The sequence below is a fragment of the Primulina huaijiensis genome, chromosome 2, assembly GCF_012295235.1.
Source record: "Primulina huaijiensis isolate GDHJ02 chromosome 2, ASM1229523v2, whole genome shotgun sequence".
Lineage (NCBI taxonomy): Eukaryota > Viridiplantae > Streptophyta > Magnoliopsida > Lamiales > Gesneriaceae > Primulina > Primulina huaijiensis.
In genome coordinates this window covers 19,930,374-19,955,873 of record NC_133307.1, presented here as the reverse complement: position 1 = coordinate 19,955,873, position 25,500 = coordinate 19,930,374, and the positions used below count along the sequence as shown (strand labels likewise).

The 25,500-nt window shown below is 36.2% G+C and overlaps 2 protein-coding genes and 1 long non-coding RNA gene across 31 annotated transcripts in view; 2 read left to right on the top strand and 1 right to left on the bottom strand.

The window, feature by feature from the left end:
- Nucleotides 1–25,500, bottom strand: part of LOC140968168 (uncharacterized) — a 75,739-nt gene that overhangs the window by 30,314 nt on the left and 19,925 nt on the right. For 4 of the 29 annotated variants that reach the window (XR_012173723.1, XR_012173730.1, XR_012173732.1 and 1 more), the window contains exon 1: nucleotides 4,844–5,010. The exons of the other annotated variants lie outside the window; for them this stretch is intronic. The gene's annotated coding sequence lies outside the window, so the exon portion shown is untranslated. Of the gene's footprint in view, nucleotides 1–4,843; nucleotides 5,011–25,500 lie in introns of those variants that run through there. 29 annotated transcript variants of the gene reach the window in all.
- Nucleotides 1–25,500, top strand: part of LOC140968280 (uncharacterized) — a 47,292-nt gene that overhangs the window by 2,135 nt on the left and 19,657 nt on the right. The gene's annotated exons all lie outside the window — the stretch shown is intronic.
- LOC140968152 (dynamin-related protein 4C-like) lies at nucleotides 13,393–15,664 on the top strand. Its single transcript, XM_073429019.1, has one exon. The coding sequence runs from the start codon at nucleotides 13,501–13,503 to the stop codon at nucleotides 15,502–15,504; it is 2,004 nt and encodes a 667-aa protein (XP_073285120.1). The 5' UTR covers nucleotides 13,393–13,500; the 3' UTR covers nucleotides 15,505–15,664.

Sequence of the window (25,500 nt, the reverse complement as noted above, 5' to 3'; positions counted from 1 at the left end):
TAAACTGCCTTGACTAGCCACTGGTCTCCCTGAGGAATGTTGCTCTGACTAGAAGTTAGGTATTTAAAGGGCCTTAGCACTACCTATCTTTCCTGGGAGCATCTTTGGAAAATGTTGATTATGTTACTAAATAATTGTTATATGAAGTATTAAAGTAAAGCCAAAATTTTGTTCGGTGAACCATATAATTTTAAATAAGTGAGGAATAGCCACATCATCCTTAATTATAAAAAATTATGCATTAAGTGGATTTGGATCACATAATAGACAACAATTGTAATTAATTATATAAACATAATAAATTTTACCTCACAAGGATTTTTATTATATTTATATAACTAATTAGGTTAAAATATCAAATTATATTTTTCTTAATTTACCCACAGGAGTTAAGGAAAATACATTTTGATAGTTTTATCATAAAATTACAGAAAAATCTTATTAAATTAAAATTTTAGCCCACATGCAAATTTTATGCCACTAGATTTTTAAAACATGAATTACATTGGTAAAACATGATATTGCCTCAAAATTTTAAGGATATGATATTTTATGCAGTTATGCAACCTGCGAGTTTTTCTGATATGAAATGTGACATTCCCAAGCTAAAGGGAGACAACTATAAAATATGGAAAGAAAGAATTTTTCTTCAATTAGGGTGGATGGATATTGATTATGCTATAAGGAAAGACGAACCATCTGCTATTAATGAAAACAACATTCCGGATGATGTTGATCTTTATGAAAAATGGGAGCGATCTAATCGACTTCGCGTAATGTTCATAAAGACCAAAATCTCTGCTGGTATGCGTGGTTCTGTCGACCAGCATAATAATGTCAAAGAATTACTGAATGCTATTGATGAACAGTTTCAGTTTTCAGATAAGGCACTTGCTAGCACCCTAATTATGGAATTCTCTTCATTAAGGCTCACCAGTGTGAGAGGTGTGCGAGAGCACATCATGAAGATGCGGGACATAACGGCTCGGCTCAAGACACTTGAAGTGGAAATGTCTGAGACTTTTCTTGTGCACTACATTCTATGCACTCTTCCACAACAATATGGACCCTTCAAAATTTCCCACAACACACATAAGGATAAATGGTCAATTAATGAATTAATGACCATGTGTGTTCAAGAGGAAGGAATGTTGTTGATGGAAACAAGTGATAATGTCTTTATGACTACACAAGGAAAGTATAAGAAACAAGCCAAAGTCAAGGGAAAAGGAAAATGAATAATTCCACCCCAACCAGACATTAAGAAAGAATCCAAGTGTTTCTTCTGTAAAGAGACGGGACACATGAAGAAGGATTGCAATAAATTTAAGGATTGGCTTGAAAGGAAAGGTATTCCTACTTCATTTGTCTGTTATGAATCTAATATGATTGACATGATTTATAACACATGGTAGATTGATTCTGGTTCTACAATCCATGTTACAAATACCTTGCAGGGTATGTAAAACATAAGGAAGCCAATAGAAAATGAACGGAGCATCTATTCGGAAAACAAGATGTCTTCGCATGTGGAGGCTATTGGGACTTGCTGCCTTATATTGGATAGTGGTTTTATTTTAAAATTGGAAAAGATATTTTATGTTCCTAGTTTTTCCAGGAATTTAATTTCAGTTTCAAAACTTGTACCCCTTGGTTATTGATTTCAGTTTTTGGATAAATCAATAAATTTGTTTTATAAATCAAATCTTATTGGAAATGGTACAATGGTTGATGGTATTTTCTCTATTTTTTTACAAAATAATAACACCACTACACATGTACAAGGAGGTATTAAAAGATGTGTTATAAATGAAGATTCCTCTATATTATGGCATCGGAGATTGGGACACATCTCCATAGATAGAATTAAAAGATTAGTAAATGATGGAGTACTCAGTACTTTAGATTTTACTGATTTTGATACTTGTGTGGACTGTATTAAGGGAAAGCAGACCAATAAGTCTAAAAAAGGTGCCAAGAGGAGTACAGAAATATTAGAAATCATACATTCAGATATTTGTTCTCCAGATATGGACATGCAAAGTCCGAAATACTTCATCTCTTTCATTGATGATTACTCACGATACATGTATATCTACATGCTTCATAATAAAAACGAAGCACGTGAAGCCTTTAAGGTTTTTAAAGCTGAAGTGGAGAAGCAATGTGGATAACATATTAAGATCGTGAGAACAGATAGAGGTGGAGAATATTATGGTAGATACACTGAGAATGGACAAGCACCTGGTCCGTTTGCGAAGTTTCTCCAAGAACAAGGGATTGTTGCCCAATATACTATGCCTGGTTCTCCGGACCAAAATGGCGTAGCTGAAAGGAGAAACCGAACATTATTGGACATGGTGTGAAGCATGTTTAGTAGCTCTAAACTTCCTAAATCCTTGTGGACTGAAGCTCTTAAGACAGCTGAGTATATATTAAACCGAGTTCCAACTAAGGTTGTCCCAAAGACGCCATTTGAGTTATTTAAAGGTTGGAAACCGAGTTTGCAACATATACACGTTTGGGGTTGTCCTTCTGAAATAAGAGTTTACAACCCACATGAAAAGAAAATGGACCCAAGAACTATAAGTGGATATTTCATTGGGTATGCCAAAAAATCCAAATGGTACAGATTCTATTGTCCATCTCACAACACTAGAATTGTGGAATCAAGAAATGCAAAATTTCTTGAAAATGACTTGATTAGTGGGAGTGATCATGACATAGTTTTTGAGAATGATCACATTAATGCACAACCCTTTTATTCAAATGACAGATTGATTGTTATTCACACCCCTCAAGACCAAATGAGTGTTAGACAACCAGTTACTGAAGTTCCACAAATCGCTGATGAAAATCCAGTAGATCAAGTTGTTAATGAAGAACAACAAGAAATTGTTGATCAACCAAACAACCTTAGGAGATCTACTAGAATAAGAAGATCAGCAATATATAGTGATTATGTTGTGTATTTACAAGAATCGGATTTTAATATCGGAGCCGAAAATGATCTTGAAACGTTTTCAAAAGCCATGAATTGTAATGAGTCAATACTATGGTTTAATGCTGTGAAAGAAGAGATGAATTCTATGGCAGTTAATGGAGTCTGGAATCTTGTTCAGTTGCCTGATGGTGTAAAAGCCATTGGATGTAAATGGGTCTTCAAAACAAAAAAAAAATCATTAGGCAACATTGAAAGGTATAAAGCAAGACTCGTTAGGCAACATTGAAGGATATGGGCGATGCATCTTATGTCATTGGCATTAAGATACATAGAGACAGAATTCGAGGTATTATAGGTCTGTCTCAAGAAACCTATATCAACAAAGTTTTAGAGAGATATCGGATGAAAGATTGTTCATCAAGTATAGCTCCCGTTGTGAAAGGCGATAAATTCAATTTGAGCAAATGCCCAAAGAATGATCTAGAGCGAGAACAAATGAAAAACATTCCTTATGCTTCTGCTGTCGGAAGCTTAATGTATGCTCAGGTTTGCACTAGACCTGACATTGCATTTGTTGTTGGGATGTTAGGAAGATATCAGAGTAATCCAGGTTTAGATCACTGGAAAGCTGCAAAGAAAGTCATGAGGTACCTTCAAGGGACCAAAGATTATATGCTTATGTTCAGACGAACTGAGAATTTGGAAGTAATTGGCTACTCTGATTTAGACTACGCTTGCTGCATTGATTCAAAAAAATCCACTTCAGGATATATTTTTATGCTAGCTGGTGGAGCTGTATCTTGGAGAAGTGCAAAGCAGACATTGACTGCTACTTCCACTATGGAAGCTGAGTTTGTAGTTTGTTTTGAGGCAACCTCACATGGTGTATGGTTGAAGAGTTTTATTTCGAGGCTTAGAATCATGGATTCTATATCTAGGCCATTAAGAATATATTGTGACAATTCAGCTGCTGTTTTTATGGCTAAAAATAACAAAAGTGGTAGTCGAAGCAAGCACATCGACATTAAGTATTTAACCATATGAGAACGTGTTAAAGATAAGAAGTTACTTATCGAGCACATTAGCACTGAATTGATGATTGCGGATCCTTTAACTAAGGGCATGCCACCATTGAAATTTAAGGATCATACAGAAAGAATGGGACTTGGTTCCTTTATGTAATTTTGTTGTAAGAACAAATTTAATGAAACTATGATGTGATATTTTCTCATATTTGTTGTGTACACATTCATTGATTTGAGAAATATCAATGAAGTTGTACCTCGAATAAACATTGGGTTTATTCATTAAGTTATACAGATTTGAGAGACATAATGCATTGTAATACATGGAAGATAATATTCGTTTTTAAGATGACCTATCGCCATGATTAATGTATTTTGTTTTCTCCTATGATAAATAAGATATATGTGTCAAGTGGGAGAATGTAAGAAAAACGTGACACATATTAAAAGAAGTAGCGTGTATAAATTGATGTTGGCGACGACCAAGAAAATTTAGATGCGTACACGATTCTCCTTCTGAATCTCAGCTCTTGATACACTCATCGATGGTATGAGAAACGACTATAAATAGAGCGATTGAGGTCCCTAAGCACACACCTCAGAAAACAAAATACACCATCTATTGAGAGGGTGGACTTCAACCTAGAAGAAAATCAGAGAAATCAAAATTTTCAATGGCCGGAGGTAACACTCGATTTAAGCTTCCGCATATTGTTTTTTCATGTTCATGTATACGTAAAAAACATGATTTTGAGAAAATATTTCTAAAAACAGTATGATACAGATCGACAGAGCGATTTCAATTCGCAAAGTTCTTTTCATCGCATAAAGCAGCAAATCTGTACTGCATATAAACAAACAAATACATACATACATACAAACGTTTGTATTGCCAGATTTTTAGGGTTCAACTTTCGCAGAAAGAGCTGTTGGTATTCCGGGAAAATCATGGGCGGAACAGAGGGAGGCAACCGCCCTCGAAGAAATCCCGTCCCTTTGTCGCCTCATTTTCTTTGTTTCTTGAGCTAACTGGTGTGTGAATTCAGAGTGGCAGAAAATATATCGTGTGTTTGGTACAAATGTTAGTTTAAAAATATACGAAGTTATAATTTTTGGATTTTCGATATATGTTTTTATTTTTATTTAAAAATAAAATATTTTTTAATATTTCTTCAAACGGCTAAATTATTTTTATTTTTTAAATAACTAAAATTTTGAACTATAATTAAAGATTTTTAGCAATAAATTAAAATTTTGAGCTTAAAGTTTTTTTAAAAACCTATAACTTATGTATATAAACATATCCTTATTACATTAAATTTAATTAACAAACATAAATATATAATCTCATCAATTTCATAAATATCATAATTAAAAATATATTAAATAAAAAATAATAATTAATATATACAGAAGAAAAAGAATATTTCAAGAATATTTTTTTGTTGTAAGATTTGAAATAAATGAGTTAGAGATGAATGTTGTACTTGAAGCAGAAATCACACTATTTTAGTATAAAATTTACACCAAAATGGATTTTGGGGTTAAAAATGACTTTATAATAGCGACAAGACGTTAGCTTGAGATTATGATTGAATGATTGATATATTAAAATAAAATAAAGATTGAGATTAAATTAGAATGAGAATAGAAGGATAAATTTATTCATAATAATTGGTGAAATAAATGAAAAATAAATAATAATTGGTGAAAGAAATGAAAAATAAATATAATAAAATTATTTATAATAATCATATATTTTAAATTAAAAATTTAAAATAATATTTACTCACTAAATATTATTTATTATAATTATTAATGTGATTATTATTCTTAAACAATCATCGATGCTTTATCAATTAATAATTATGTTAGGATCGAAGTTAAAATTTAGAGAGGATGAACAAATTGAACTAAAAATATTTCGGTTATGTTAACAACAATGAAATTTGATTCTTATTGGTAAAGTTTTCAGCAAGTCAATCAGTTGAGTTGTGCGAAAGTAGAAATATGGTTGAACAAATGACCCAGTATAACAGGGTGAAGAAAATTGAGTAAAATGAAAGAGTAAATTGATTGTGAAATTGTTTCTAAATGTTCGAAGATTTCAATATTCTTATGTCACTCTTTCTTCCTCGCGAAAGGTTTGCACTAAAAAACTTTGGTAATTACAATTAGTTTGAGATCATTCACTTCAACAAGACTTAAATACTGCATGACTTGAACTTTTTGTAAAAATTCTGATCTAAAGAATTTTGAGAAGTAACACTTCTTACTTTCAATTATAAATAGTACTAAAAACTTCTAAGCATAAATGTGATCCTTGAATTGATCTGATAATGAATTATTCGATGTGCTACTTTTCAGCTGGGCTTTGAAAGTTTTATAAAGATATTATCAATTTTCTTTGTATGATTGAGGGTCGGAACTCTATCTTGATTCAAGTCAACTGATCTATTTATACCTTAAAATTAAAATTGGCAACGGTAACCTATTCGAAATATATACGTTCATTGATGTGGATGTTCTTGTTTCCAGGTCATCTTCATTTCTAATATATGCAGAATTCTGACTGCAGCTCTAAACCTTAATCATTGATCGGTGAAAATAAAAGGCTTTATCAGTTAACTCTTATCTTTAATTATCGATCGGACTGATTTACCAAAAAGTGAAAAGATTTTATTCTGAATGATAGACTTCGATGGATCTAAATCTGTCGACCCATAATCATTTTAGTTCACGGTATCCTGCACACTGATTTATCAGTTAGGATATTAACTAGTTAGATTTCTGAGTTCAACTTAACTCTAGATTTCAGTTGGGTTCCAATAACCAAACTAAAATGTTCCAACTATTTATCCATTTTTATGTTTGACAAAATAATGTCAAAATACTGAATTCATTGATTTTCAACAATAAGTACAACTGGACTAATTGATATCGACACTGATTATCTTCTAAACTGACTGGTAGATTTCTTATGTGGCTCAATAGAACTAGTTGACTTCTTCTCTAGTTGATTGTTCAAAGTTATATCATCGAATGCAGTTGGGTCATAGTTAAATCTTTGTTCGGCACAAACTGTAGTCCACTTTTGAATCTTGAGAAGATCCAAAAGATAATCTCGTCGTTGAAGAGCTTCATTTATGAATATAGTCTTGACTTGATGCATGACTGATTTCTTTAAAGCTATAAACCTTTTTAGTACGTCTTTTTTCTTCAGTTTGGATGCAAAGGAGTATTGTTCTGAATTGCACCCACTCATCAAAGAATTTAATCTTTTCTTCACCAAATTCATTCACTTCATCCATAAGTAGGTCTATCTGAGTCTAGACATCTTATGTAGATTCTGAGATAGGAATTTCAATTATCTTAGCTTTTCCATTCCCTGAAGCTTTGGATAAGGTAGAATCCAGTGTATTTTTTAGTGTCAATGTCGGTTGGCAAACAAAAATAAGTACATAAAGAAGCCAAAATGACATATAATTAGAACAACTCAAATGATTGATTGACTAGGTAAAATGAATGTAAAATGTACACAACTTTATTTCTGGATGTTCGGATGACTTAAGCTTCTACGCCACCCTTTCACACTATAAAGATTTGATTTTTACAAACAATTTTCAAAAATCTAGTTCAATTTGAACTCAACACTGTCAAAACTGAAACTCATAGTCTTCTGAACTTATCAAAGAAACAATAAACAAACTGTTCTCGAATATAATGACTTACAAAGAATTCCTAGCAATTAATGATCCTGTTGGGACCAGGAAAGATTTTAGAGGAGAAAGGGTGAATGAACTCTTTCAAATTTCTGTTTTTAAAATTAGTTTTCAACCGTTTTGAGACAGTTGAAAATTCTTCTCAAACTGTTAGAAATATGAACCACTGTAAAGTGCGGAAAACGGTTCAAGATTTCTAAAGATAGCTTAAAACTGTTGACAAACTTATCGGCAAAATGTAGTGCGAAAATTAAGTGTTCGCAAGAAGTAAAGACACAAGATTTTTATGGATGCTCGGAGATGAAAACTCCTACGTCACCCCTTCTTCCTCTTCAGGAAGGATTCCACTAAAAAACTTTGGCTTTACAAAAACTCTTTGCAACAGCCCATTCCAATCAAGACTTATCACACTTTCTATTTTGGAACTCTTAGTGATCACTTTACAATTCTGGATTTTAAGAACACTCAATTTACCAGACACCACAACTTAATCAAATAACAAAAAGGTTACTTATGTAAATAAAACAATATGTTTTTGGTAGCACGAAGATGATCCTTGAGTGATCAGATATCTTTTTGTTCAGTACGAGCTGATTGAGCGATAAAGTATGTAAACTTTTAGTCCGCTCTAAATCTTTAAGGTATGCAAGCTTGAATGATTTCACCACTATGCGTTTGAAAATGCATTGCGTTCTCTATCTCTTTGCTTGCATACTTCCTTCTCTGTTAATACAGACGATTATCTCAACGGTCGAAATAAGTAACTTTAACCTGTAACAGAGGGAAGCTGTGTCACTATCAGCTGTAGCCACATTAAATTTTCTTCAGACATGCATTTAATGTTCTCTTTGCTAGCATGACCTTGAATCTCGTTCTTTGAGAGTTGCCTCAGATTTTTCGTTTATGGCAACTGTTTTTATCCTCGGACCTTCGTAAGATATAAACGATCTTTCTTTTCTGGGGTAGTTATAATGCAGATAATTCTCGAGACTGATGTAGGAACTAGCTGACTTTGAAGCGGTGAAAACCATTGAATGTCCTGAACCGGTAAGATAATATCTTTCATTAAGTGGGCAATAAATAGCCCTCTTAATGGCATATTTGAATCAGTCGGTTTGGGAAGTTGTTCAAAGTTCGAGCTTCTTTTACTTCAAACTGTTGAATTATAAGCGGTGTGTAATTCAAGCGGTCATGCTTCTTTACTTTTAACCGGTTGCGAAACAAGTTGTCCTTTGTTTAAGCGGTTAGACTCCTTTTGCCATAGCCGGTTTTGAGGCTGTCCGGTTGCTAAGCTAGACGGTAGAGCTGATTCAAGTTACACAAAAAATATGTAGCTGTTTCCTAAAACAGTAAAGTGATGTCTTGATTTTGTCGATCACCAAAATTCTTGGGTAATAATAATTCCTTAACAGATCTTCAATTATCAGATACAATACTTTGTGAAGTATACTTTAGTGTATAAGCAGTTTCTTGCTTGAACTTTGAGACTTGATAAATGTTATTGAAACTTGACAATTTCCTTAATTTCGTCACCTTTCTCAATTGAACTGCATCTCTATTTATAATTTTCGAACTACAACGGTCACAAACTTAAAAAAAGATCCGTTCCAAATAATGTAGTCGTTTCTGCGCCTTTTGTTCAGGTCATTGATAAGTCCAAATCCTATCGAATTTTATGGATTTATTTTTCGTGCTTATATTCCAAGATGATTATACAAGATTTCAAAGAAAACAAATCAAAAGATGGAATTTTTTTATTTTAAAATTCATTGCCATTCATGTGAGGCAAGAAAAAAGGAAATGAAATTTGGGCTTTTGAGATATTGGCTCATTAATGTGAAAAGCAATAAACGTGAACATAAGACGCAAGAGATAAGAGAGGGTAACACAATAGCACGTGAACAAAAGAGGCAAAAGACTATGATAGAACAACATAGTCCAGAAGAAAAACTTGGAGGAAGACAATATACAACTTTCTTTTGAAACTTAGAGGAAGAAGGAAGCTGTTAAAGTTTTAGATAGAGAATGAAGACAACTTTAAATGAGGAATCACACCAAACATGCTGAGATTTTTTTATTTCTTCCTAGATTTTGTTCTCATGAATTCAAACATTGTGTTTTTGCTTTATTTTGATTTTATGGAATAAATTTCTTTAGACTAAGATCACGATAGAGTCAAACAATAATTTGTTTGTTTGATATTTGGTTTTATTTTCAACATTTTATTTTTCTTGATTTTTATTATTGACTGATGTTGGTTTAATATTTTTTGTTAATATCATGATCACCAATTTACATATTTGTTGATTAATCACAAATTGGAAGATGATTGGTTAAATATTACAACAAAGACATCATCAACACATGGTTAAATTGACTACAAATAATATTCAGTTTCAGTGTACGGTTTTAGATGAAAACTGAAATTTCATAAAGATTTAATGTATTTAGATCTAATTAAATTCAATTAAAAATAATTGAACTGTTATATTGAAATAGATTTATTAACTCGAATAATCATTTAATAAATAAATCGGATATTTCACTATGATTATCAAGAATTAAATAATCAATTGAATTTTAACACGTGTCAACATAGTAGAGTTCGATATTGTTGTATGTTTTAGTTCTTTATTTGAAGTTGAATCTCTCCTTAATTTTTGAATCCATCGTTTTTTATTTCAATTGTTTTATTTAATACTTTAGATTTGTAATTCATATATCCTTCTTTTATTTATTTTGTCTAGCTTAAGTTAAGTGATAAAAATTTAGTAATTAAATATTAACATATGTGGGTTCGATATTTGGACTCATAATCTATTTTATATAACTTTACTTAGTCTGTTTGTTAGATTTATTCCTGACCAAAATCGTTGGTCAGCCATCATTCCTGACATCCGTACAAAGGTTGATTCTGGCTTTGTTGGCAAGTTACGGAAAAACTTATCCAAAAATATTTTAGCCATCTGGTGTAAACTGATGTCTTTTAAACTTAACATCACATAAAACCGCAATTTCTCTGCAAAATTTCGGTTTTTATGCTTAAGCATTTTTTATCTTTCTTGTATAGATTCAAACGCATTTTCATCAACTTTTTTATATTTTGCACAAATAATATATAATTTAATTTCTATTTGAACCGAAAATCAATTATAATTTTAAAATTACATATTTCGGTTTTAAAGAAAACAATTGTTAAATATATATATACTGAATTTCTATAAAAATGTAAAAGACTCGATGATCAACAGTCAGTTGACCATATCACACGAGAGAATTACACCAATACGTAGGTTCAGAACCCCAAACTTCATCAATATTTTTTTTTTTTTTTTTTTTTACGAAATTAACCTAATCAAAGCAAAACAACAAAAGAAAACAAATATTTAAAACACAAAACAACAAACAAATGAAATTTTTTGGAAAATGTGAAACACAAAAAACATTAAATCAATTTATTAAATTAAAAATATGTTAATTTTATTAAAAATTAAATATATTAATTTTCCTAAAGATATAATTTATGTTTTATTTATTTTTTTGTTTTTTTATATTCTAATTCTCCCAGTTTTCTTTTTTCTTTTTTGAAAAAATATTTTCTCCTTTTTTTATCTTGTCAAATTTTCTTTTGTTATAATTTATACTTCTATACTATATAATCATACACCAAATTGTTTAAATATTTTATTTGATATCGCCGATCTGAATCATTACAATATGATTCAAAGAGTGAACGTAAAAAGTTATTTGTCAAATAGAATTAGTCCTTCCATTTTTTATTGGTATTGAATTATTTTTTAAGTAAGCCAACTGAAATTAATTACTTGAAAAACAATTCAAGATTTTAATAAAGTTAACCTAATTATACACTTTCAGTGAGAAAAGGAATTAAGTAAAATAATTGGGGTTATATTAATTAGAAATTGGGAAATATTATTAATGTTTTAAATTATAATTTTTTTTTTCTCAGTTATTTTGAAGCTTCTCCGATTTGCAGTCATATGGGAAACCAAATTATAATAATTTGGTGTGTTTGAAAATGTTTGATGGCAGGGGAAAATTGGGAGTATTTTTTTTTTAACCTCGGTCAAATTTTTTTTTGTTTTTTTAAGAAAATGACTTCCTCAAGTAAAATACACTTAAAAAGGTCATTTTCTTTAAAAAAAAGTTCAAGAGTTGACCGATGTTATTTAACCAATTTTCTTGTGAAAAAATTGTTTATGTATTTGACATGAGCTGAACTTTCCGACATTAGTGCATGCCTCGGTTTCATGAGCTTATGTTGATTTAGCTTTGAATATACACTAATCTTAGTGTCAGTTAATAATTCAGCTATACGATAACGTCTTTCTCTGGTTTGGGTATTATGTCAGTTTTACTTATGATCATGATCGAGTAGCACGAAAGAAACGCCCGAAGAGCATCTGAATATCCGATGACCTAAAACCGACTTCCAGCAAGCCAACAACATCATCCGGGCTGTGCTTCTGACATAACATCAGCCGGCTGCTTCATCATGCTTGTCGGGTAGCACAAGCGTTCGAAATTACAGTACTGAAAGTAAAGCCATGAAAAAGGTGAGGAAGCCGGTTGTTTGTAGTCATATACATGGGAAACCAAGCTGAAAATCTTGGAGCGCTGAGAATTCGCCGGTTGCTCGGTGATGGCCCCTCCACCAGCAAAGCCTTGAGAAGGTAATTACCTCACTACCTTATTTGTCACATTTTATGCTAGAACTAGAATAGAAGTAATCATGTGCTTTTATTCTACAATAATTTCTCACTTATACTGGTGAATTCTTCAAAACAATAATGGTTTTTTCAGATTTTTTTTTTGCCCTTGGTCAATATCCATGCATACGTCTTGGATTAAATGTTAATAATTTTGAAACACATGTATTTATTTAGGATATAATTAATATATTTGAGTTTTTTCCCTAATAAAATGCAAGAAAATAAGTTTTTCATAGTTATACAAGGGATTTATTTATTTATTTATTTATTTTTTGGTAACGGTACTGGTTGTATGAATATTAATTGGTCCATTCGATTTTATTTTGTCCAAATTTGATTCGGTTTTTCGATTTATGGAATATATAATCCAAATTCCGAATCATTTTAATTTTGTTCGGTTTGTACTATAATATATCGACGTATAATTTTTGATTTGATGAATAATATAAGATACAATTTAAAAAAAATCATAAATTTAATTAAAAATTAAAAATATAGTTGTTTTATAATATAAGATATTATAATGAACTGCTTTATTTTGGTACGGTTTCGTTTTTCATAATACGGCTCGGTGTTTTCATAAAATATTTTTCTTTTAAAAATAAAAATATATATTCAAATTGAGTGTTTTATTTTATTTTCCTCACTTTTTCCAAATTCTCGCAAGTACAAAAAAATATAATTTAAGAAAAATATCAACAAATAATTACAAAAAAATATACACTTGAAGCATCACAGGGTCTTGAGCAAGTTGTGTTTCAGTTTTCGGTTTTGGTTGTTCCAAAAACAGAATAACGAATTTTCTAAAAGTATCTATGAGGATTGAAGGATAATGGAAAAATTTGGCATTAAATCTTGATCTAGATAAGAAATAATCTTGGATAAAGAGGAATTCTAAATTCAGGGAAACAAATCGATTTGTTTCCCTGAATTTTCTCATTATTTGATTTGTTTCCCTGAATTTTCTCATTATTTGGTAAGCTCATCGCCATCCCATTTCACGAGTGTTTGGGTTTTCTCCAAGTGAAGCCTCTCTCTTTAATCGCATTCTTCTCATCTAGTTGTCGTTAACAATCATGTCTACTCTCGATGTGAAGTCTGTTTGTTCAAAGATTTCATCTTCAGCGAATGATGCTGTAGAAAGGATGAGTGGGCTTACCATCACCGGAGGCCCTTTAGTTTCTTGTTATAATGATCGTATCCGCCCGCTTCTCGATGTTGTTGATAAGCTGCGCAACCTAAACATCATGCAAGAAGGCATTCAACTGCCTACTATCGTGGTGGTTGGGGACCAGTCTTCTGGCAAGTCCAGTGTTTTGGAGTCCCTTGCCAGAATCAGCCTCCCGAGGGGGCAAGGAATTTGCACGAGGGTTCCGCTTATAATGAGGCTGGAAAATTATTCCCATCCTCGACCGGAGTTTCGCTTGGAGTTCGATGGAAAAGTCATTAACACTGATGAAGAACGCATATCCGACGATATAACTGCTGCCACGGATGAGATTGCTGGGAACGGGAAGGGGGTTTCTAACACTCCCTTGACATTGATCGTCAAGAAGAATGGGGTCCCCGATCTGACGATGGTTGACTTGCCTGGGATAACTCGTGTGGCTGTTCACGGGCAGCCCGAAGACATCCACGAGCAGATTTCAAAGATAATCATGGAGTTCATTACACCGGAGGAGAGTATTATCTTGAACGTGTTGTCTGCGAGTGTGAATTTCACCACTTGTGAATCCATCCAGTTGTCTCAAAAAGTGGACAAGAATGGGGAGAGGACTCTCGCTGTTGTCACCAAAGCCGACAAAAACCCGGAAGGCCTGCTGGAGAAGGTCACTGCCAATGACGTTAACATAGGCCTTGGCTATGTCTGCGTGAGGAATCGTATTGGGGACGAGTCTTACGAGGAAGCGCGAGATGAAGAAGCCAGGCTTTTCAAGAATCATCACCTCCTCTCCGGTATAAGCAAGTCAATGGTCGGGATACCTGTTTTGGCGCAAAAGCTAGTTCAAATTCAGGCTTCAATCGTTGGTAAATGCATTGTTAGGAAGATCAATGATAAGCTATCCACAAACATAAATGAAATGAATAAGTTGCCGAAAAGTTTGAGCTCTGTTGCTGAAGCTACGACAGCCTTCATGCACGTGCTTGGCTGTGTGAAAGAATCCCTGCGAAAGATTGTGCTAATAGGTGAATTCGAGGAGTATCCTGACGTGATGGAGATGCATTGTACCGCAAGAATTGCTGAAATGCTGGACCAGTACTCAGCAGAACTGCATGCTAACTGTCCTGAAACGGATCCTAAAGGGAGGTTTTTACTCGATGAGATAAAGGTTTTGGAGGAAACCAAAGGAATTGCGCTGCCAAATTTCCTCCCGAGTGCTGCGTTCCAAGCACTGCTCCAAAGAAAGATAAAAGGAATTTATTCGACGCCCTTTGAATTTGTCGATAAGGTATGGAACTATATAGAAAGTGTAGTTGTCAGAGTCTTAACTCATCAATGTGATAAGTACCCACAAATTTTGCCTTCAACAAGAAGAGTAGCGCAAACTCTTGTTGGAAAGAAGAAGCAACAATCCATCGACTGGGTAATGGATATTGTCGAGATGGAGAAACTGACCGACTACACTTGCAATCCTGAATACATCACTACATGGAATCAACTAATGTCTGACCGGGAGTTGTTAATGGAAGCAGTCAAAAATAATTTGCATTGCTCAACGGTGAATATTATTGGTTTTGGGGAGGTAAATTTTGCTCACCTGAATAGCAAATTGGGCGTCGTTGAAGAAGCCTTTGACTTGAAAACGAGGATGACTGCATACTGGAGGACTGTCCTTCGGAGACTGGTGGATTGTACGGCCCTGCATTTATTGTTTGGCATTCAAAATTTTGTGAACAAAGATATGGAAAAAGAGATCATTCACTGGCTGATGGGACCAGAAGGAATTGGGTTGGAGCGGATGTTGGACGAGTCACCATCTGTGACAAAAACACGTATGAGGCTGAAGAATAGCATCAAACTACTCAAGGAGTCAAAGGATGCAGTAGCCAATATTATGGACCGAATTGCTAGTACTTGATAGTGACTAGTTTGTGGAAAATGAAAGTGTTTTGTTGCTATACTGATCTTAAGACAGCTTATATGTCTACAGTGGTTACTATGGTTTGGTTTTTAAAGTTTTGATTTTCTTTGCTAGAAGTAATATCAGCCAAAAGGAATTGGTTAGCTTTGACTCTTTAAACTGTCTTACATACGATTAGTTGAACTTTTTTGTCCGTTCTTGTCTTTGTTAATTGAATCTTTCAGAGTTGTTTACGGAAATATCGATAAATACCCACGAAACACGCCTAGACGGCCCAAGGCATAGAGAAGATTGATCATTGCGCCTAGATAGGGCAAGATTCAAAATGCAATGATGCTCTCGGACGTCTCACCTAGGCGCAAACCAAGGCTCAGTCTTTTTATTACTCAAGTGCGCACCTTGGCAGTAAAGAGCCTCTTTCCTACTTTGTCTTCATTTTTTACATTTTGATTTACAATACTTGGCTTGGATGGAGCAATCTGATCTAAGTGAATGATATCATCTATTTTTTATGATTTTAAAAACTTTTACTTTTAGAAAAAAATAGTTTAATAAAATATTTATTTTATATTATTATTAGACATGCATGAGTTAAATAAAATTTTCAGTTAAAGTACTCAATCATCATTATTGTACGTAGCTAGTGTTTGCAAATGTTTTTTAAAAAAATTTCAAAATTTTGTAAAAAAATAATTTATAATCACTTTTTTTTAAATCATTTGTAAAGTCTACCTTAACAGTATACACATCTATATTTTTATGTTGGGTAGGAACTATTTAAAATAAACCTAAAAGATTACCGACTACAAAAGGAGCAAGACCCTCAAGAGTCAAGATTGCTTTTAGATGGAGGGATTTGGCAGCATAGGATCACTTCAAATTATCGATCAAAATCACTATACTCGTTTGGCTTGCAAAATCACGGACTTGAAATCCCTCGACTATATTTTAGCTTACTTTTTACCAGAGCAAGGATTAATCAAATCCTTGATTAATGTAGTAATATGTAGTTGCATGTATTTTAAATTGTTTATATGTACTATGTACAGGAAGATCATGCCCAAATTTTTCCAAAATCTCATGATATTCATTTTTAAGTATTTTAAATCATTTTTCCGCTAATTTAATCTATATTAATAAGTGGACCTCACATGGACTTGTAAAGAACAATAATGCACATTTAATTTAATCATTTTAGTTCGGAGGTTATATATCAAGTATAAAAAAGTCGAAGGAAGGAATGATTAAACATCTTAAATACTGTGTTTATAACCTAACACTAGCCCTACACAATACTTTGGGAAAGATTCATACAACACTTCTTGTTAAAAAAATAATCAGATTGACATTTGTCAATTTTAGTATCGTATATATCAGTGAGTGACATTTTTAATCTCGTAGAATCAATTTAAAGTCATCCTACAACTATATTATGAATGTTTTAATATGTAATTAAACAAACCATCGTTAAACTTTTATAATTTTAAAATTAGATTTATTGAAAAATAAAAAATTTATTACACTACATAACAAAAAAATATATATAAAATTTTATTGACTTATAAATTGAAATTAATAATCAGTTTTAATAAGTAAAATTTAATATTTTATTAATTATTATATAACATTTGAGGTTTAATTATTTTCTGTAATTTTAGTTAATCTATATCTTGATTTTGATTATAGCTCAAAATTCTTGCACATGATATTTTTTCCATTAACTTCAATGTGTGTGTCTATCTATATTATTAAGTGTGAGACCTTTAAAGTAATTTAGTTCATTTTGTCAATGATTATTGATGAACTAAAATTTTCTGCTATATTTTTTATTTTTTAAGCTCGCCTTTAAATAATCTTTTGTCATTTTAATATTTTAGCACTTTTATTATTGAAATAGAAACTTTTAAGTCTGTAAAAATAAAAGGAGGAAAACTCTTTCCAAAGCCCACTTCAGGTCAGAATCAGTAGAGAGAAAAAATAAAGAGTTTTCAGAGGAAGGTCGAAAAGTGCATATTTTTTTTCCGACTTTGATCGCGTCCTAATGTCTTCTAACCGTCGGGATCATCTCAAACCATCTTCTCTCGTATCAAAGACAAGCAAAATTCTGTTTCTTGATATTTGTAGTAAATACTTTGATTGCTTTTGATATCGTGAATCATACCTGAAAAGTTATGCCATCTATCCACGTTTTGAATTAAAGATTCAGGAGACTGCGCCTTTAAGATATTTCCAGTAAGAGTTGTTCGAATGTATTTATATGTATATATATCTTCGTGTGTGTGTGCACGCGCGAATCTGTGCAGAGGGCAGCTCATGCGTGGGCTGGTGTGGAAATTTCAAAAGTAAACATAGAGGTTGAAGATTAATGATGAACCCCACGTAAATGTTTTAGACGAATTTTCTATCCATGATTCCTGTCATTGGCAAGCCGCTTCGATGCATCATACTACCACTTGTTCCACTATTACTTGCTCAACTCATAGGTCTGTGTGCCTAGGTTTTTTGATCAAATCTTAATTATCACAGAGTGTATTGAAGATTCACAATCTTCTTAAATAAACATCGCCACGTAATCTGATATGTAACATCCGTAATTTTCTTAGAAATTAATTATAGAATTTTTTTAAAAAAAAATTGATGGCCAAAACAAAAAGGACCAAAGTATACAATCATACTCACGGAAAATTTTGGGCTCCACTTCCAGCAAGTGTTACAAGTCCAGACGCAGGTTCGAAATTACCCTGAGCCTGAAATCACGAATAAAATCGTTAGAAGGGGGCCGGGAGGGTGTCCCGACGTAGCCCCTCCGACGCTCAAGTCAGAGACTGAGGATATATGGTGGGAGCAGCTAAGGGAGCTGCTGAAAACAATATAGTGAATCCATGAATTAAACACTCAAACCTGGTATTTATAGGAGAATATATGGGCCCTTGATGGGCCTGCTTTCCATTTGGACTAGGGATGGGCCAGAGGTAGTGGGCTCATTCATGGGGTATCACCAATCTCCCCCTCCCGAGCCGAACTGAATCATAGGTTCTAAGTTCGATTAATTGCGTTGTCCTCAGGTTGCAACATGTGAGTTTTGCATTCTTCCCCTATTGCTCATTAGTCCCCACAAGTTTGGAAACAAATTAAATCACCTTCTCATTTCGAAGGGTCAGATCTGTGTTGGGCTCCATCAACTCTCTACTTTATTCTTCTCTCTACACACAATAATTCCTCCTAGCTTTAGACCTCTTCCTTGTAACACCCACGCTTAGCACCCTAGCTAGTCATTGCCCTTGCATCGGCTGTGCACGCCTGCCCTCTAGCGCGCGCTCTCACCCATCAGCATCTCTCCTGCCAGCGTCTGCCCTCGCTCTAGCCTTGCGCATTCACCCTCTCCCCGCCACGCCAGCACCGCCGACTCTCGTTCGCACCAACACCTTGCCTAGTGTCACAGGGGCTAAGCAACGCAGCGGATTATTGCTAACATTTTCAACCCTTGTGCGGGTAGACTTGCACACTCAAGCCTATCGCCCTCTCACGTTTGATCACACTAGTGTATGATTATATTTTCTGAATATAACTCACAAAAGCCAAGCAAGCAAGAATGATAACAATGGCAAACGAGATTACTAGGCAAATATGCCCAACTTTGCACTAACACAATAGTTCACAATACAAGGAAACAATCTGCCAATGGCTTGCACACAAGAAGGCTTAACACTCGTGTATCTCTAAGCCTTGTGCAACTCATGGCCTATATAAACGAAATACAAGGCAACAATATCAGATAAACTCGAGTAACTGCCCTTGGAACCGCCACCTGTCCAGCCCAACTGCTCTGTTTGGATAAGAACAAGCCTATCCCAAATGTGCTAGTCGTTTATACACTTAGCCAATCCGATCCAACCGATGCCGCATGCACTCGGCAACATGCCACAATGCTCCGCACAAACATCATGGCTTGAAGACTTAGTAAATTACAGATGTAACAGACCTCCCCCACCCGATGAACTCGACGTCCTCGTCGGGGCTGTAACCATTCCTTTTGATTCTAAGTACTTTTCAATGGCATCCTCAAATTGCCATAAGTTGACATTCCTCTCCCAAGTCGCATCTTCCTCGGCTTCGCCTTCCCACTAAACTAAGTAATCTGTCCTTCGATTCTTTTTACTTTGGCCCAATGTTCTATGATCCAAAATTTTCGCTAACTTTCTTTCTGTCTGAAATCTGACTACCGGTGGTGCCCGTTTAGCTTTCATCCTTAACTCATTTTCGTCATCTTCATGAAATTCCCTTAGAAAACTTACATGAAAAGTGGGATGAATTTTCAATCTATCCGGCAAATCCAACCGATAAACAACTTTGCCAACTTTATTAGCTACTGTGAATGGACCATCATATTTTGGAATCAAGCCACGATGAATCTGCTTTGCACTTATCTTTTTCTAGATTTGAGGAGTTAACTTCAACAAAACTTTCTCCCCCACCTGAAATTCGATATCGCACCTACCTTTGTCAACATACTTCTTCATTCGTTTCTGTGCCTTAGCCAAACTGTCCCTTGCTTCATCATACAACTCTTGCTTCGTCCTAGCAAATCGATATGCGGCTGGAATCCATGCACCAACTCAAAAGGACTCATCCCTGTTGAAGAAGATTTATGCAAGTTATAAGAAAATTGAGCAGCATCAAGTAAACTAACCCAATTNTGTACAAACTTTCGGAGCAGCAATGAACGTAGCATACTTAGAAAATCTGTCCACCACAACAAGTATCGATGCCATCCCATTCACTTTCGGAAACCCAAGGATAAAATCCATCGAGACTGATTGCCAAGGCCTCTCTGGAATAGGCAAGGGCTGCAACAAACCCGCCTCCTTAGTGCGCTCCGACTTGTCTAGTTGACAAACCAAACAAGTCTTCACATACATCTCAATGTCATTCTCCATTTTCGGCCAATAATACCGTCTGGACAACAAAGCCATCATACGATTCACACCCGGATGACCTGCCCACTGAGAATCATGAGTTTCCCTCAACAACTGATTTCGAAGAGGGCCATTAGGAATGAATGCCCTACTCCCTTTGGCATACAGAATACCATCCTCGACCCAATACTTGTGAAGTTCCCCACTCTTCACTTGGTCAAGTAGTTTCTGGTAAGATGAGTCTTGCTGAATCGCCTCTCGGATAGTCTCCAAGAAATCCGATTCTAGCAAAGTCAAGGCCCCAACATAATCCTGGACCATTTTCCTACTCAAGGCATCGGCAACTTCATTATGTTTACCCGGCTTGTGCATCCACTCAAAGTCAAATTCACTTAAGAATTCTTGCCATCGAGCTTGCTTTGGAGACAATTTCTTTTGGGTTTTGAAGTAAGTGTTGGCTACATTATCGGTGACAACCACAAACTTCGTGCCCAACAAGTAATGTCGCCAAACTTCCAAACAATGCACTACCGCAGTCATTTCCTTCTCATGGACAGAATATCTCGACTCCGCCTCTTTGAACTTTCGACTTTCAAAAGCAATAGGATGTCTTTCTTGCATCAGTACACTCCCAAGAGCAAAATCAGATGCATCAGTGTACACTTCGAACAATTTATCAAACTCAAGAAGCTTCAATACCGGCTCCGAGCTTACAGCAAGTTTCAGTTTGTCGAACGCATCATTACACTGCACCGACCAAACATACTTCCTATCCTTTTTCAACAGATCAGTCAAATGACCCACAATTCGAGAATACCTTTTTATGAAGCGTCGATAATAATTGGCCAACCCTAAGAACGACTTCAATTCTGTCACCTTCGATGAGGCCGTCCAGTCCATTATGGCCTTTATTTTTGCACCATCCATTCGAATACTTCCTTGGTTTACAATGTGCCCAAGGAAAGTGATCTCACCCTTGTAAAACTCACATTTTTCTTTTTTTTTACATAGAGTCGATATTCCCTAAGCCGAGAGAATACCGCTCTCAAATGTCTAATGTGATTACCCAACGAATCACTATACACCACTAAATCATCCAAATACACCACCACAAACCGATCCAAGAATTCCAACAGCACATCATTCATCAAGTTACAAAGGGTAGCAGGCGCATTTGTTAAACCAAAAGGCATAACAAGAAATTCATATGATCCATACCTTGTCACGCAAGTGGTTTTTGCTTCATCGCCTTTAGCAACCCGAACCTGCCAGTAACCTGACCTTAGATCGATCTTAGTAAAGTACCTTGCATTTGAGAGTTTGTCAAACAGATCAAGAGCATTTGGAATAGGATACTTGTTTTTAATTGTAACCTTATTCAAAGCCCTATAATCCACACACATCCGCAGAGATCCATCTTGCTTCTTTTGGCATAACACCGGAGATCCAAAATGTGCTTTAGATGGCTGAACCAACCCTGCTTCTAACAATTCACCCAATTGTTTCCTCAATTCGGCCAACTCCATTGGGGACATTCGATAAGGAGCTTTCGCAGGCACAATCGCACCTGGTTCTAGTTCAATCTTATGATCTACAGCCCTCCTTGGAGGTAGCACTTTGGGTAATTCGGGTGGCATCACATCAACAAACTCATCAAGCAACTCTGCCACAACATCAGGTACTTCTTGGAAGATATTTGGCTTTATTTCAACAAGTGCAGCAAGATATGTGCACTCACCATGCTTTAATCCCCTTTCGATTTGCATGGCCGAAAGCAACCCTGATTTCTTATCCCGCGGCTTAGACACATAGTAGACGCCTTGAACAAATGATGGACAACGTTCATCGGCAATCAACAAACCGCCCAGATGAAGTATGACAGCAACATGCGCCGCAACAAGGAAATCATTTCCAAGGATAATGTCGAAATCATCAAGGGGGACAGCCATTAATTTACACTGCCCGGACCAACAACCAACTTCGAGCTTCACGTTGGACACACCCTTGATAGGTTTTGCTTCCGAATTCACGGCTTTGATGTGACTTGCCTGTGGAGACAAATCCAGGCCTAACCTTTGTACTTCCCGATCAGCAACAAAGTTGTGAGTGGCACCGGTATCAACCATTGCCTTCACTTTCTTGCCATTGATGAGAACGCCTACATACATCAAGCCTTTATGATTAGTTGACTTGTCTGTATGCAACGCTCCCAACAATTGCAAAGGATTGACCAGCGAAGGCCCTTCCTTGTCCGTTTCGTGATCCTGTTCCGCTACCAACGCCGTCAATTTTCCCCTCTTTGGGCAATCACGCATTTTGTGATCTCCATTACAAATGAAGCATCCCCTTTTAAAACGATCGGTCACATCAATTTCTTTTGTTTCTTTGGCCATAGTTTCACCATCTTTCCGATTCACAAATTTCTTTTTGAATTTTTCAGATTTCACAAACTTGGCCTTTCCCTTATCCTTGCTCACGTTTTTCTTCGGGTCTAAATTTGATGCAATNCTTGCCTGTGGAGACAAATCCAGGCCTAACCTTTGTACTTCCCGATTAGCAACAAAGTTGTGAGTGGCACCAGTATCAACCATTGCCATCACTTTCTTGCCATTGATGAGAACGCCTACATACATCAAGCCTTTATGATTAGTTGACTTGTCTGTATGCAACGCTCCCAACAATTGCAAAGGATTGACCAGCGAAGGCCCTTCCTTGTCCGTTTCGTGATCTTGTTTCGTTACCAACGCCGTCAATTTTCCCCTCTTTGGGCAATCACGCATTCTGTGATATCCATTACAAATGAAGCATCCCCTTTTAAAACGATCGGTCACAGCAATTTCTTTTGTTTCTTTAGCCATAGTTTCACCATCTTTCCGATTCACAAATTTCTTTTTGAATTTTTCAGATTTCACAAACTTGGCCTTTCCCTTATCATTGCTCAAGTTTTTCTTCGGGTCTAAATTTGATGCAATGACTGTTTTAAAATCAACTAATCGATCAGCAGCAGCAATGGCCGAAGGCAAATCCTTGATCCCTTGTCGTCTTAGTTCTATTTGGGCCCAAGGTTGCATTCCTGCCAAAAAATTGAACAGTTTGTCCTCCTCTGACATATCACGAACGTCCAACATCAAGGAACTAAATTCCTTTACATACTCCCTCGTGGTACCAGTATGTTTCAACTTCCACAACGCTTCTCTTGCAAGCCATGATGTATTGCAAGGAAGAAATTGTTCCTTCAATTCCTTTTTCAGAGAATTCCAAGTGCTAATATTTTCTCTGTTGGCACTTGCATCATCTGATAAGCGAGCACGCCACCAAAGTTTGGCATCGCCACTCAAATACATACTCGTTATAGAGACTTTTTCCTCCTCCGGAATTTTGGCCGCATTGAAATAAGTTTCCATATCCCACAAGAAATTTTCGAGTTCTTTGGCACTGCGGGTTCCTGAAAATGACTTCGGTTCAGGAACTTTGAACTTTGATGCAGCACTTGAACTTGCAACAGAACTCGACCCAATGGCCTTCTTTAACAAGTTCAATTCAACATCATATGCATCCAATCTCGACTCGACATCTTCTGCGGAAAACACGATCCTCCTTTCCACAAATTCAGATAGATCGGCCACTGAAATTTGCATCGTTTGATTGGATCTGTTCAAACCCTCAATTTGAACAAACAGTGCATCAGATGGCTCTTCTGGTGCACCGATCAAGCCTTCAATACGACGCAGCCTTGTCTCCAATTCGAGAATGCGATCCCTCATGTTGGAAGCATTCGAAGATTCTGCCATCTTCTAATAAACCAACGATCAAGAGCACTCAAAAACGAGGCTCTGATACCAACTGTCACAGGGGCTAAGCAACGCAGCGGATTATTGCTAACTTTTTCAACCCTTGTGCGGGTAGACTTGCACACTCAAGCCTATCACCCTCTCACGTTTGATCACACTAGTGTATGATTATATTTTCTGAATATAACTCACAAAAGCCAAGCAAGCAAGAATGATAACAATGGCAAACGAGATTACTAGGCAAATCTGCCCAACCTTGCACTAACACAATAGTTCACAATACAAGGAAACAATCTGCCAATGGCTTGCACACAAGAAGGCTTAACACTCGTGTATCTCTAAGCCTTGTGCAACTCATGGCCTATATAAACGAAATACAAGGCAACAATATCAGATAAACTCGAGTAACTGACCTTGGAACCGCCACCTGTCCAGCCCAACCACTCTGTTTGGATAAGAACAAGGCTAACTGCTGCCAGATTGCATGCTTGTCTTCCTGCCACTTGTCTTAGACGTTGGCCAAGTGTCCAAAACGTCCACACAACTGCCCAAACATCAGATTCAAGGCTTATACGTGTCCAAGTCATTTAACCAACTCGAGTTGACTTGCTTGCACAGCCAAGTCCAAGTATTCCAACACTTAGCTGCCTCTAGCACACCCTCCCAAATGTGCTAGTCGTTTATACACTTCGCCGATCCGATCCAACCGATGCCGCATGCACTCGGAAACATACCACAATGCTCCGCACAAACATCATGGCTTAAAGACTTAGTAAATTACGGATGTAACACCTAGCCACGCTCACCTCTGCCCCTGTTCGCCGAGCACGACCCTCCCTTGCTTCTCCTCGCCTAGTCTCCTTCACCAAGCACCGCCTATTGCTACTCGCCCCACCTTTGCCCTCGCCGTGTGGCTTTTCACCCAGCGCGCGCCTCGCCCTCCCGCAAGCTTGCCCAACTCGCTGCACGCACGCGCGCTCTCGCCCTCTCGTAAGCTCTCCCCCAGCGCCTGCCTCATCCTTCCGCAAGCTCGCCCAACTCGCCGCCCGCGCGGCCCTCGCCACTCGCCCAACCTTCGCCCTCGCCCTCGCGCCGTTTCGTCGAGTGCCTGGTCGCCCTGCCTCGCACACCCAGCCCACACTCTCGCCTTGCACTCTCTCTTACCCGCAAGACCTTGCCACCTCGCCTCGCCCTCCCCGATAGCAGCGCACGCTCGCCCAACAGCAGAAGCAAAGCCTCGTCCTTGCCCCTCGCCCCTCGCCGCGAGCGCACGCTCGCCCAACAGC